Genomic DNA, 14,746 nt, shown 5'->3' on the forward strand with positions numbered 1-14,746 from the left:
GTGCATCTAAACAGAGCTGGAACCATCACAGACTGTTGATGTTTTTGATGCTGTGCTACTGCACTCCATCATCGCTGTGTTTGTTGTTAGGACGACCATAAAATGTTTCAGACAGCCAATCAAAATCTAAGGTGGGCGCGAGGTAAGACGGAAACTAAGCTAAGTAATATTTTTCTACTACACGAGCATGTGGGATGCTGTATCTTAGTGGTTAAGGTGTTGGACTACTGATGGGAAGGTCGTGATTTCGAATCCCAGGTCCACAGAGCTGCCACTGCTGGGCTCCTGAGCAAGGCCCTTAACCAGCTCTGGATAAGTGCATCTGACAACAGTAAACGTAATGTAAATGTACTACTTTATCACAGAAATGTTAAATGACCAACAGTGACATATCCAGGGACACAAACTTATGTGAAGTATAAGTATACATAAGTAATAAATGCCTACACTTACTCTAGTCAAAACCCAAATACTCTATAAATAAACTTTACTAGTTTCGTTTTCATGTTTTAAAAAAAAAGCAAATACTAGTAACTTAGTTTATGCATTGCTTAGTCACTGCATGCTGATCATTCTTTCTCTCTTGGTTTAAATGCTCAGACAAACAGCTAATTAAACTAATGAAAATATAATAGTCAGATATATTTGTAGTTATTAGTTTTAATTTACTTGTAATGGATGAAAAACTACAGAACATAATGAGCTGATATTAAAATGGGTCGAGTCTTCTAACAGGTAGGAAGAGAAAAAGAGAGAGCGAGAGAGAGAGCGAGAGGGAGAGAGAGAGAGTGTGTGTGTTCGTTGTGATGTTTGATCGATCATTTAACAATGATATTTTTGCTGCAATGCTTTGGGGAAAATAAGTCCTAAAAGGGTTGCCAGATTCATTCATTCATTCATTTTCTACCGCTTATCCGAACTACCTCGGGTCACGGGGAGCCTGTGCCTATCTCAGGCGTCATCGGGCAGCAAGGCAGGTTACACCCTGGACGGAGTGCCAACCCATCGCAGGGCACACACACTCTCTCATTCACTCACACAATCACACACTAGGGACAATTTTCCAGAGATGCCAATCAACCTACCATGCATGTCTTTGGACCGGGGAGGAAACCGGAGTACCCGGAGGAAACCCCCGAGGCACGGGGAGAACATGCAAACTCCACACACACAAGGTGGAGGCGGGAATCGAACCCCGACCCTGGAGGTGTGAGGCGAACGCGCTAACCACTAAGCCACCGTGCCCCCGGGTTGCCAGATTTTCTCACCAAATTTGATCTACAGTCCAGAGTCAATACAGAGGAATGGGAGATGGAGCTGTTAAGGCTAAACATGAATTCTAAATAAATGTGATTTTGGCAAAATCATGTCAACTTTGCTATCTGAAGACAAATCCTTTTTTAAACAGATTAACAAGGCTTGGATAAAGTATGAAACGTCTCGAATGAAGTGAAGTCTGTAGTGTGTGTAGTCTGTATGATAAGTAAAGTGTGCGAAACGAGCGGCGTGAGTCTCACTGGGACGTTTTCATGAGCTCTGCATCATCAGCACAGGGACGATACTTTGACTTATGACGGCGCCTAATTTTCATATGACATTTTAAAGAGAAGTCTTGGGAAATAATCTGAATGTGATGAATATGCATGAATGTGTCTCAGATATGACCAAGTGGACTCATGCCCTTCTCCACCTAAAAAAAAAAAACTAAATATATAAAAAGGGATCTCACTCGACTCCTGGAAACCCGGCCCTGAGGAAGATGATAAATATTCATAATGATCTAATCAGTCGTTCCTAAATCTCTCCCAAGCCGACAGACAGACTTTAAAATCAAATGAAAGAAAAGAAAAATGACCTCAGAGATTAGTGAAATAAGTACAACCGAGTGCAGGTGGGTTTGAGGGATACAACGGTCAATACGCTAATAAATTGCATCATAAATTCCTGACATTTTCCTGAGAGGATCAATGATGTTTGCATTTCTGTAACAGTAACACTAACAGTGGCACTCTCAAAATCAAATGAAGAAAAACAGGGGGGGGTAAAATAATCAAGTGCTTTCACTCCTATTAATCCGTTTGCTGCACAGAATTAAATGAACCAAAAATAAACGACTCAAAAAATGTTGGCTGAGGAATGTGTAGTTTCAGATGACCTCGTAAATTACACACACACACAAACACACACACACACACACACACACAGAGAGAGAACACCGAACCGGTTTGAAAGAAACGAGTTAATAAATATATAAAATACATTTAGTGTAGATTTTTTGTTTTAGTTTTTGTTCATGTGTCCAACTCTCCAAAATGCACAGCATTACTGCAGAGCTACAGCTCTGTGCGTTGGATCAGTGTGTGTCTCTATATTTTAAAAAAAAATTCATAAATAAATAGATAATTAACATTTGTTTGATGTTCTACTGGTGAGTCGATTCAAAGTTGAATCACTTAAGTTCAGTGATGTTATCTTTCTGCCATGTTTCATTCCTCAGCTGTCCAGTGTTACCAACCATCAGTGGTTTCAGGCTATAGAGCTGCATGTGGAAGAGCCGTCCATCGTGTGCTCTACTGCTGCAATTACACTTCACTGATGTGACCTGATAGAGCGCCGTGAGGGACTGGTTTTGACATATCCTAAAATTTGAACATCCCACGGAGCACCATTAAATCCATTATTAGAAAATGGAAAGAGTGTGGCACAACTGTGCCTAGAGGAGGCTGTGTGCCAGAGTCAGTGACTGGGTGAGGAAGGGATTAGTCAGAGAACACTTACGCAATGCTTATGCAATTGTACAATATTTGGTTTGCAAATAATTTTGCAAACTACGCCGATTTCCCAGCACTTCGATATTAAGAGATATTGTGTGTATATTTGTTTGTATATAACATATCATGCCATCTCATCTTAATGAAATCCATTTCGTTTCCTGGTTGCTGCAGTACACACTGTAGGAAAGTTTAATGGGGATGAATACTGTATGTGAGACTGTAGGGCACTGTAACAGACAGTCTTCGTATTTAGCAATACAAACTGAAATGTTCTTCGCCGCATCGATTCCACTAAAGAGCTTCTTCATCATTCTATATTTCTCATCTCTTAACACTGATGCAGCGATGACCCTGCAAAGCTTCACACATGACACACACCTAAACAAAGACCGAGCCGATCCACAAGCCTAGACCGTATACGCTAAATCACCACATTTCAAACAACACTTCTGGTGATGATGTGAACATCTTTCCAGTGTGTATATATAATTCCTGCAAAGATAACTATAAAAGGGTTTCTGCAATATGTGCACATAAGATCACATGAGTAGATATGCCAGAATTTCTATAAACAATTTAAAAGGGCATGTCAACGCAATCAACTGAGTCTACTATGTAGTACGATGCCCCACGTAGGACCGAAAGTCCACCCCAATTCCCTGCATGGGTCAACTTCTCATTCTTTAACAGGTTAGTCCTGCTGCACTACACACTGCTTCCTAACGCCGGTGTGTGGTGAAGACTGGTCTTACCTTGCGTCCGTCGCTGGCGTGGCAGTTGACGTTGAGCGGGGTGAGCAGGGCCATGAGCTTCTCTTCATTTCCGCTCCTGAAGCAAAGCAGCAGTTTATAAAGAACATGCAAGAAGGGGAAAGAAATGAGCAATAGCACCAAAACACAACTGAGGTGAAGGAAGCAGAAAAGTAAACAGACAAGTGGGAGAAATGAAACCTCCTAATAAACAGAGAGAGACTAAAGGAGATGGAAAGTTTCTCTTGTGGGACATCGGTGCAAATAACCCAGAGCTCAGTGGGGCAAACTGAAGGCCTCAGCATTCTTAACACAGATGACTTCACACACACTCTTAAGTGCGGGTTCTCCAGTGCCGTAGGTGGCGCTATTATAATCCTTAGGATTACAAATGGCCGACTGCTTGCTGCAATCGGATCTTATTATATTTATAAAGAGAAAATACAGGTGGTGGGGGTGAGATCATTACAGATTTAGAGAGGGGGTGAGTTTAGCATTCTTATCGAATCTGACAACTGGAATGAATCGTCTGGTTTCAGAACATTGTTCATTTGGCCGCAGTTCTATTGGTGTTTGTGCAAGCTGTCTGTCTCCGTGTGAAGTATGATGAAGCCTGAGTTTTCTGAGACATCCAAGCTTTGAGACCAGAGATACAATAATCGTGTGGCTTTGGGAAGCGACTGCAGGAGCAAAACCTTTACCCACAATTACCCCTAACTCCCTGTTCCTCAGACTAGCCTCTCAATGCTGAGACTGGTTAAACTCACCTACCATACCCGGTTTATCTGTGGCTGCTAGACTTGTGCGTCTCTCCTCTACTAAACAACAAACTATTAAAGCTTGTCGATGGCTGTTCTCTGCAGGCAGAACAAAAATGCAGACATGTTCCTGCAAAACCCAGTTTAAGCCTCATTCTGAGATAGATGTTTTTTAATGTTTGCATACCTCATGGCTTTAAGACTGCCTTACTGAAAATATTACTTAAGAGATTTTAACTACGATGTCTAGCCCGTTTTCTGTATAAACCTTTACTAGGTACTGACTTCAACAAAATTCAGAAAGTTCCCGATGAGTTACAATGGGATAAAATTGCGTTGTTGTAGCCAGAATGAATTCATGAGCGCACAAGGAAAATAATACTAAATGTAGATCCTGAAGACATGGATCCTGATTGGTCAGAAGCTTCTAACACCTTAATATGATTTCTATAGCAACAGCATGTTTACAGGAACTAGTGAAACCACGTTCTGTATAAACATGATTCAAAATGTGGGTTAGATCTGACAATGTGTGGTTCTCTGTAAGGAGATTTTTACTGCACATTTACGGACGATGTCGTCAGTGTCAGAGCTTTTTGCAGTCAGAGGTAAAGCTGTCAGTTTATATTGTCAGACCAGGCTATTCGATTGGCTTTAATATGTTTGAGCCCTTCGAGTTCCTGGTGTGAAAGACATCTCTAGAATAAATTTAGTTGTCAGGCGACGGACCCTACGGTTATGAGCTTCTGTTCCGCTCAGAGCAGAGCAGGAGTCGAGTGAAGCAAGCAGCCTCTCCTGTGACTGACAGGACGATGACAGATGAGAACTTTTCTTAGTATCATTACTTCCTTCAGTTTCTTTCACAAAAAAAAAATCTTTTAATTCACTGAAACATTAAACCTACTCTACCATAGCTTTACCGACACGTACGAATCGACACTCTCACACATGAAGGTCATTAAAACAAGTAATCACACATCCTCACAGCCCAGCACCTGCAGCTCTGTATGTGTAATGCGCTGACAACATACACACCCGACTTCACTGCTCTTGTGAAATCTAAAAATGTTGTTTCTCTCATTAGAATGCAGCCTAAATGTTTGCCAATTATTGAGCTGCTGTTTAAATAAGCGTACTAAAATAATTTAATCCCAAAAAACAACAATATTTTCCATATTGTGAACTTTATGATGTGCACTTAAGATTTAAATGTAGAAAAAAATCTACTTGGGCGTCTTAAGATCCAAGAGTGTTGTTATGCAGTTTTAAAATACAACACTAGGATGTTTAAATGTAGGATAAAAGCTTACTTTGGTGTCTTATGGTGCAAAAGTACAACATATGGGCTCCTATATTGTGGTTTTGTCATCACTCATGTTGCAATCTCTACGGCCCCTCATTCAGGATGCGTTTCATGAACTGGCCCCATGACAAACTAACTGAATAGCCCTGTTTTAAGACCTGGGACCGTCAAGAAAGAGGAATAGAGATGCTGGTAAAACTTACTGTTTATAAATAATTGCACCAACCAACTTGTTTCATCGTGTTTGAGCAGCATTAAACATAACTACAAACTGTTTTAAAATATTTAATAAGTTTACAGATTAAACCATTGAAGGATCAGCTGCAATGGCAAAATAATCGACTTGAGCACGCTCATTGATTATTATCCTATTACAGCACATCCCCATGTGTTTAAATCCTTAAATATATTTTCTTCCTAGTAACTCTGATTCTACCACCATGCTATTTTAAAAATGGACAAATCGATATTAGTTTATGGGGGACACTTAATTCTGGGAATCTCTCTATCTTGGCCTTTAGTTATGCAGCTCTGTTTCTTCTTCCACCTACTCAGATTTACCAAACTGGCAAAATAAATAAACAGACCGTAAGCTTTATTCCTCCTAAGCTGCTCTCTGAGGGCAACTACAGCTAACTGGCTAAAGTAAAAAACAGCAGAATCTTTGGAAATCACTGCAAGAAGAAATAAGTGTGGACTTCATCGGGCTTTCTGATGCACATTTTAAGACACAGAGGAGAGACAAGCCTGCGCCTGCTGCCTGCGCCTGCTGCCTGCGCCTGCTGCCTGCGCCTGCTGCCTGCGCCTGCTGCCTGCGCCTGCTGCCTGCGCCTGCTGCCTGCGCCTGCTGCCTGCGCCTGCTAAAAGACTCTTAAACAGCTGAATGGTGACGTGAGCACAACTGCAAAGCAGATTTATTTCTGCTGTTGTACAGAAAAAGCTTTGTGAGGTTCATACTCTGGTCTTAATGATGGTGCTGGATCAAACTGTGAATCCTATGTAGTTTCTCTCTCACTCTCCCAATTCATTAATAAACAACTTGAATCCTGACTTGCTCTTGCGCTGGAGGCTACACTTGAAAGCTGGGGTTTAAAAAGCGAGAAAACACTGAGGAGACGAGGAGACGCGGAGATGTATGAAATAGCTGAGCAAACGCTCAGAGGACGTGACTGTCTCTCTCGGGACTAATAGAACTGTAGTGAGGACAACAGGTAGGAACAGGCAATGGGAGGAATTGTATGGTTATGGCTAGCAGGGAGTAAGTATGTTTGACTCTTTGCTTTATTTATTATGGAAGAGCCAGGGGGCACAGCTGTGAGTTAGCACTATGCTACATGCAAACCCTGCTGTGTTTATGAAGCTTTCTGTTCCCAAAGGCAAATGCTGATCAACACAAAAACACCACCAATCTCTCAGTGTACTCTCTCATGAAGACGTTCTGGCCCGACACCTCCTCCGTTATACCTGAGAGACCCACACATGCATATACACAGACAGAGACACAGAGAGAGAGAGAGAGAGAGAGAGAGAGAGAGAGAGAGAGAGAGAGAGAGAGAGAGAGAGAGAGAGAGAGAGAGAGAGAGAGAGGTGGGGGTGGAGAAAGCAAAAGACACAAACAGAAACACACAGAGGAAAGGTGCATGGACTCACCTCGCCGCTTCCAGCAGTTCGTCCTTCTTGTATTCGCCTAAGTGATTACAAAAAATCATGGTGTCAGAGGCGGACAGGATGAAGGATGCACAGCAGCAGCAGGAAGCCAGAGTCACAGAGCAGCACTGGACCAGCGGCAGTCCAACATTCAGTGTAAAAATCCACACGGACACGCACACATTCACACACATGCATAAGGAGCCGTCTCGCTCGCTGCTCTCTCCCCCTCCTCCCTCCCCCTCTTCTCTCTCTCTCGCGCTCTCTCTCCGATGAAGCTGTGACGTTGAACGCAGCACGCTCACAACAACATCGTCTTGGAAACCAAATCGACGCGCATCGTTTGCATCTCGAACTATACAGCTTGCCACACGCGCGTACCAAACACACTTCCCCTCCTTCTACCTCACGTATCTTCTTCTGTTTTCCCGTTGGCATGGGAGGGGTTTTGCATTCTCAGAGATAACACAAGATAACACTGAGGCAAAGGGGGGTGGGGGGTATAATAAGAACAGCCCCTTTTCTCCTGCCCCCACTTGCACGGTCTGTTCTTTCAGCCAATCAGAGCAGCTCTTGTGATTCTCTCACAAGCCCCCCACTCGCTTCCCCCCAGCTCCAATCACCACCACCAACACCACCATCCTCCCACATGTGCTCTCTCCACCACCCAGGAGGAGGAATGTAAGAAAGGTGAATGCGTGTGAGTGTGTGTGCAAGAGAGAGAGTGAGACAGAGAGCGAGAGAGAGAGAATGAGTAAGAGGAATGGGGCACTTCAAAAAGCCATGAAGAAGAGGAAGAATTGACAAAATGGCTTGAAGAAATGGACTACAGGCAGGAAGGCTGCAGGGAATTACACAGGAACATGCAAATGGAACACAGAGTAATAAAGCAAAGTGAAATGTGTTTCAAAAGTGTGCACACACACACACACACAACAGGATCCTGCCTGCCGTAAACACGCACACACACAGCCAGCCTGATCTGCAGGATTAAACTCAACTCCGTTATCATCGTGATTTCCAGCTTCCTCACTCCAGAACTCACACAGCGAGCAAAAATCCAGTGCATGAAATATTTATTTCAGCTATACATCTACTCATCTTTCACATCTGTTATTTATTTACCATTTCTTGGTTTATGGTTTAGAATGAACACCAGGTACAACAGCAGTATTTAACAGAACAGTAATACAGAACAATAGATTCAAACAACAAAAACAAGGGGTAGCTACTAAATGACAACCTTTTTAATCAATATTAAGTATTATTAAGATCGCAATGAATGCCGTGCCAGGTATTGATTTTTTCCCTGTGGGTGATTTTCTGGTGATTTTTACATTATGTGGTTCTAAAACATGTCAATAACAAGGATGATGATGATGATGATAATGATGATGATGATGATCTATGCTATAATAAAAGCTTCAGTGAGATTCATCAGAAATTATTAATAATAATGCAATTCTACACAATGTGAGACAGAAAGCAATTAAATAGAAATTAACAGGACTACATTTGATAATTGTTATTATCAAACATATGATTTTAATATATTTGAAAAGTCTGTGCTGTGTACACATTTTTGTTTGTTTTGTTTTAAACAAAAAGATATCAGAAATGATCAAAATCGAAATAAGGAGGAATGAAAATGTTACTTCCATCAGTGTTGGAGATATTTTACACAAATATAGTCACAATTATGAATGTATTACTATTAATCGTTATTAACGATTATGGTTCTGAGACGATGTGGATGTCAAACATGTTAATAATTGTTAATAATGTTTGACAGTGTGGATTGTGGGTTATTCGACACAACCCCTGAATGCTCATGTCCACTAGGGAACACTGGGAAAAGTTCTACTACAAAGAGGTTCAGAGAAGAGAATCCACGCAGGAATCTTTTACACAAACTCACAGTCCTGAATTTTTCAACAAAGCCGTCTTTTCTTCCCCTTTTCCGTCTGTGGATTCAGTCTGATTCAAATAAAACCTAACTGAACTGAATCTAATTCATATCGAAAATGTAGCAAAAATGCAAAGAGGTGATCAGTGGATTGCAAATTAAGGAGAAACAAAAATTACTCAAAAAAAGAAAGAAAAAAAAAAAAATCAGGAGCAGATGGTGAGGCAGAAAGCATGAAGGCTTCAGAGACTGTTAATGAGCAGCTTGCCAAGTTTAGCGATCTCTTCATAACAGACGCAGTGCAGCCGCTAGCGAGACGGAACCGCTCTCTCTGCATGGAGACAAACATGTTTGCACTGGCTTTTAAATGAACAGATCACCAGCAAGAGATAAAAACTATGTTGATGGAGAAGAGTACAAGTTTGACTACAATGATATTAGCCCTGAATTAAACACAGACAAATAAGAACCGTTAAAAAGATAATTATATCATTTTCACTTCTCTTAAATAGAGTCCATCAGGTAGAAGGCGGGGCTTAAAGTTTTGAAGGCAAAGTACTATGACCTTAATGACTCATGTGATGCTAGTTCAAGCACAAGTCAACTTTTTATGCACAGGGTACTGACTGTCCTGAACTCAACATGGCTCCCCAGCACTCATCGCATCTGCTGATAGATCACCAAAACCGTGCAATGCCTTAATGTTAGAAGCCAACACCCGTTTCCCAGCAACCAACCCCAGATCGCATCCGTTTCCCAGCAACCAACCCCAGATCGTAAGTCTTAAGCTGTTGTAAACAAAAGAAATTAAATATTTGTCAACTTTCAGCTCTGTGTGGCTGACAATATACTGGGACGGTTCTGGAACAGTTACTTAAAAACTCTGAAGTTAGTAATTAAAAAAAAATTCTCCAATCTGCAATTAACAGCAGCACCACCTTCATCTCCAGCACCACCTCTCATCACCACCCTATAACATCACCCACCATTCTCTACAATTCCACACTACAGCCTTCTGCAGATGGAGAGAAATGACCGTCTACAAGGACAGGATTGTCGAGTATCAGATGTTTGAATAGTGAAAAACAGCCCTGACTTTGAGAAATGTAATTTCAGGTTCCCACTCGAGTGTGGCGTATAGAGGAACCTGTAAACCTCTTGTATATCTGCCTGTCTATCTTAAGGACACAGACAGCACGTGCTGCAGCATACAGAGCACGAAAATCACCGTCTTTGGGGAAAGAAAAAAGGAATGCCAAGTGGGTGGAGCTTCCCACTTGCCTCATGTACACAAAATCAACATTTCTGTCCCATGTGAAGGTTTCGTGCAAGGGAAAAGTGACAAAAGAAGAAAAATTAACATTGATCAGCTTACAATCATTATTTATTAACCAGTAACCAAAAAAAAAAAAAAAAAGACAAGCCACAATAGCCCATTTAGCCATATTACTGTATAACCATATTAATACAAGAATCATCAAATCACTCGGTCAGAGATGCAATTTATTATACAAATAACTGAAGAACCACATGATCCATCTGAGCAGACAAATTTCAGTAATCTAGTCAGACTCATTCTAACGCGACTGCAGGATGCGACGCCGTCGCACGACTGGCAGTCAGGATTATTTCCCGAACAAAACAGCAGGTTTGATTTATTCGTTGGCGTTGATCACTTTTTATTTTAGCACCGCTGTACTGTTAAGGCCAACAGGCTCTGCAATAATGATTAACAAATGACATAGTGCTGTGCTAGGCATCGGGTCTGTAATTATGCGAATAAGTATAGAATCGGTGGATATCCAGCGTCTGGTAGTAAACTCTCTGTAGGACCTTTTCAAACAAGCAAAAACACAAACCTGGGTGGAAAAATTACAGAGGTGGAAAAAAAAAAATAATAAAAAAATAATTGAGTGCAGCATAGCAGAGCTCCCAGGATATTTTTATTCATCCATCCTGCTCAGGTAATGTTTGAGAGCCCTTTGTTAGTGCCGTTGTCTAGATTCTATTCTTGCAAAGAATAAAATGAGACCATTTTTCACACTTACTACAAGTACATATCTTCATCAGGTTCGATGCTAAAGTGCGTAATCGACTTACTATCATTTAATCCTGAGGTCATGGAGTGCTTTATTTGTTTATATTTGTTATATGTTTCTTCAGTGGCCTTGATGTGTGTTTAGACCCTTTATACTTCTAGACTGGCTCTTTAGAAGTTTAGCTATTTGTTTCCAAATGAAATGCATTAGGGGGCACGGTGGCTTAGTGGTTAGCACGTTCGCCTCACACCTCCAGGGTCGGGGTTCGATTCCCGCCTCCACCTTGTGTGTGTGGAGTTTGCATGTTCTCCCCGTGCCTCGGGGGTTTCCTCCGGGTACTCCGGTTTCCCCCCCCGGTCCAAAGACATGCATGGTAGGTTGATTGGCATCTCTGGAAAATTGTCCCTAGTGTGTGATTGCGTGCATGAATGTGTGTGTGTGTGCCCTGCGATGGGTTGGCACTCCGTCCAGGGTGTATCCTGCCTTGATGCCCGATGACGCCTGAGATAGGCACAGGCTCCCCGTGACCCGAGGTAGTTCAGATAAGCGGTAGAAGATGAATGAATGAATGAATGAAATGCATTAGCTTGTTACCATAGTTACCTGAGATCGAGTAGGTTTGAGAGTTTTTCTTCACTAGCAGTGAACTTGTTGTGCAAAGTTTGCCAAAGATGCTGCAGTCTGCTTTGATTGGATCTTTAATTGTGATGCTGTCATTTCTCTGTTCATCAGTACATCACCGTACACTACAGCTTACTTACTGCATAGCATCACCTACCATCTGAACGTTATCTTCTAAACGGGTTTCGTTGTAAAAAGCCAACAGCAGCATCATGAGTGTCTACATGGCAGAGTTCCCAAGCGTGGCCACTTGCCTGTACGTTCTTCATAAACAAGGTAAAAGCATTCGGGGACAGGACGGGTCGCGTCAGGATAGACTCCAGGTTTAGACACAAATAATGATGAAAATCCTCAGTGAATGAGCTTCAGGGTTGGTGGTGTGTTTATGTGTATACTAATATGACCAAGATTATTTCTCTGTCCTGCCGTTTCATCTCGTTCTCTGGGTTTTTCTTTTTCATTTCGCTGTACAGCACTTTGGTGTGTACTATAAATAAACATTTCAACTTTAGCACATTTCAGGAGTTGCCGTGTGTTTTATGTAAACCTAACAGTACGGTGCTTAGGAAATCACTCGGCTGACCTGCATAATCAAGCTTATTTCTCTCTCTCACACACACACACACACCCCACAACTAATTTAATTTCCTGCTTTTTCTATACAACAGGATTTCTATAAGTAACTATATAACAGTTGATCAACTTCATGATTTAAAAAACCATCAGAAAGTTTTGGACTGTTATGCCTTAACTAAAAACTGGGTGGGGAAACAGTAGACTAACCCTGCTTTCTCACTTATAAGCAATGAACATGTGAGACCCAGAGCTGCAATTTCATCAACGTTAGAAGAAACATTTTGTCAACATTTGTCAAGTGGCTTAGTGATTAGAAGATTTGCCTCACACCACCAAAGTTTGATCCCCACCATGGTTTGTTTTGTTTTTTCCCCCACTTTATCAGTTTTATCCCCATTTGCATATGCATGGCATGGGTTGGTCTTACTGCACCAATTTAATATCTATACTTTATGACTGAGCGATAAATAAAGCTCTCTACATTCTTTTGGTCTTTCGCATTTCATTTCCGTCTCTGCTGAGTGTGTGTCTGATCGAGTGATAATGCTGGAGAGTTTTAGCGTAGGCTGGTCAGAGCACAACTTCTCAGCATAATCAGTATGGGCCTGAGGAGTATGGGCCTGGACCCTCCTCATTGTGGAGTCTTGCTGTGAGAAGGTGCTCTTGAAGAGGAACACAGCTTTCAGCTCAGTGGAATGGAGAAAGAGATTAGCTGGGGAAAGTAGACATGACCTTTTACCTCCCTCTAGAATTCCTTCCAGGAGGTAACATGACCTTCCCATTCTTTACACACCCAGTGGAGGCCTGATGCACTAACAGGACGTAAATAAGACAGTCTTTGCTGCTAAATAGGTGGCAGAGAAAACCAGCTGTAACAGAGTAGGTCCATTACATCTACTCAAGTTACACATATTTAGAACTCAGGAGGCCAAACTAGGCAACACGACTACGAAGTCTATTTAATTCGTTTATTTTACACGATAACGTGAAATATTCTTCTGCACCATCCTGACATGCTGTACTATTTTCCTTGTTTGTCTAAATCCCCCCCAGCGACTAGTTTAATGCCTAAACTCACTTACCTATGAACTAATCCAGACCATTAACACTAACCTGTTTTCAGGTGTTAAGGTTTCAGTACGTCACCCCTGGCCATGTCATCATGTTTACTGACATGATTAAGGACCTAAATGCTGCATGATACTGTTCAGTTACTATAAACTGGCTTTATACCTGCAGGTGATATTTTAACAGCTCCATTAATCAGCCTTTATCAGTGATCATGCTCGTCATGCTAATGGATTTCCAGTGTATCCAGCACAAACACCATGTTACACAGGCCACATACAGATAGTCTCCTCCAGAGCATACTGATGGTTTCCTGACTACAGAAGAAGTTACACGTGCTAGACAACTATACACAGCCACAGCAAGAGACACCATCACTCAGATACAATACACTGAACGGATGAAAACAAACAAATGAGCGCAGAGACCATTTAAAAAAAAAAAATGCAACTACAGCACACAATATGCCGTTTGGAGTGTACTTTTCTCAGAGGAAGATGGAGGAACACACAAATACGGCAGCGGCAACTGATGGAATTCCTCCAGGTCTCCATTTCAATTTAATCCGATGCAAATAAAGCTTCAGCTGTGCGTAGCCAGGTTAAAGCAAGCTTAAAAACTGCTACAGCCTGCATTACTAAGCTCAGCGTCTAGCCTGTGGGTAACATGTTCATTAAAAAATTTCAATTAAAATATATTACTCCATTACAGAAGATGTGTCCCGGATCTCACACTTGTGCACTATTCTACATTGTGAGCAGTGTGTTCCAAATTAGGGCTGAAACAATTAGTCGACATTGTCGACAACGTCGACAATAAAAAATTGTCGACAAATATCTTTGTTGTCGAGTAGTCGTTTGTTCTCACGTGTCCTAATGTAAGGGCCTGCAATATCGCGATTTGACCGCTACGGCGCTGTAGTGCTAGAGTGTAATGCAGCCCTAACAAATGCGGTAGAAGAGAACTTTTAAAAGAAGCGCAAATTATGACGGAGTGCAAGCGAATGCGAACGAGCAAGGTGTGGGATCTTTTCTTTGCATTCCTGCCACATCCACTCCATCAGAACGGATCTTCTCTGCTGCAGGAAACATTTGCTCACAAAAAAGAGCAAGCTTGTCACGTGAACATGTTGATATGCTGACCTTTCTTCATTTTAATTCAGCACTTATTTGAAAATCCAAAAAAGGCCAGTGCAGAAAGGACACTGTTACATACTGCTTTTCATTAAACTGAACACTTGTTTTACAAATGAAGCTCTTAATACTGCTGCCAAGAGATGTTTACATTCAAACACATATACATATA

The 14,746-nt window shown here is 41.6% G+C and overlaps 1 protein-coding gene across 4 annotated transcripts in view; it reads right to left on the reverse strand.

Moving 5' to 3' along the window:
* tnksa (tankyrase, TRF1-interacting ankyrin-related ADP-ribose polymerase a) overlaps positions 1-14,746 on the reverse strand; it is a 94,334-nt gene that overhangs the window by 48,820 nt on the left and 30,768 nt on the right. For all 4 annotated transcript variants that reach the window (XM_060891773.1, XM_060891774.1, XM_060891775.1 and 1 more), the window contains exons 4-5: positions 7,235-7,271; positions 3,527-3,602 (exon numbers count right to left, since the gene is read on the reverse strand). In XM_060891773.1, the coding sequence (XP_060747756.1) occupies positions 3,527-3,602; positions 7,235-7,271 (113 nt within the window). The remainder of the gene's footprint in view (positions 1-3,526; positions 3,603-7,234; positions 7,272-14,746) is intronic.

Source organism: Tachysurus vachellii, chromosome 17 (assembly GCF_030014155.1).
Source record: "Tachysurus vachellii isolate PV-2020 chromosome 17, HZAU_Pvac_v1, whole genome shotgun sequence".
Taxonomy (NCBI): Eukaryota; Metazoa; Chordata; class Actinopteri; order Siluriformes; family Bagridae; genus Tachysurus; species Tachysurus vachellii.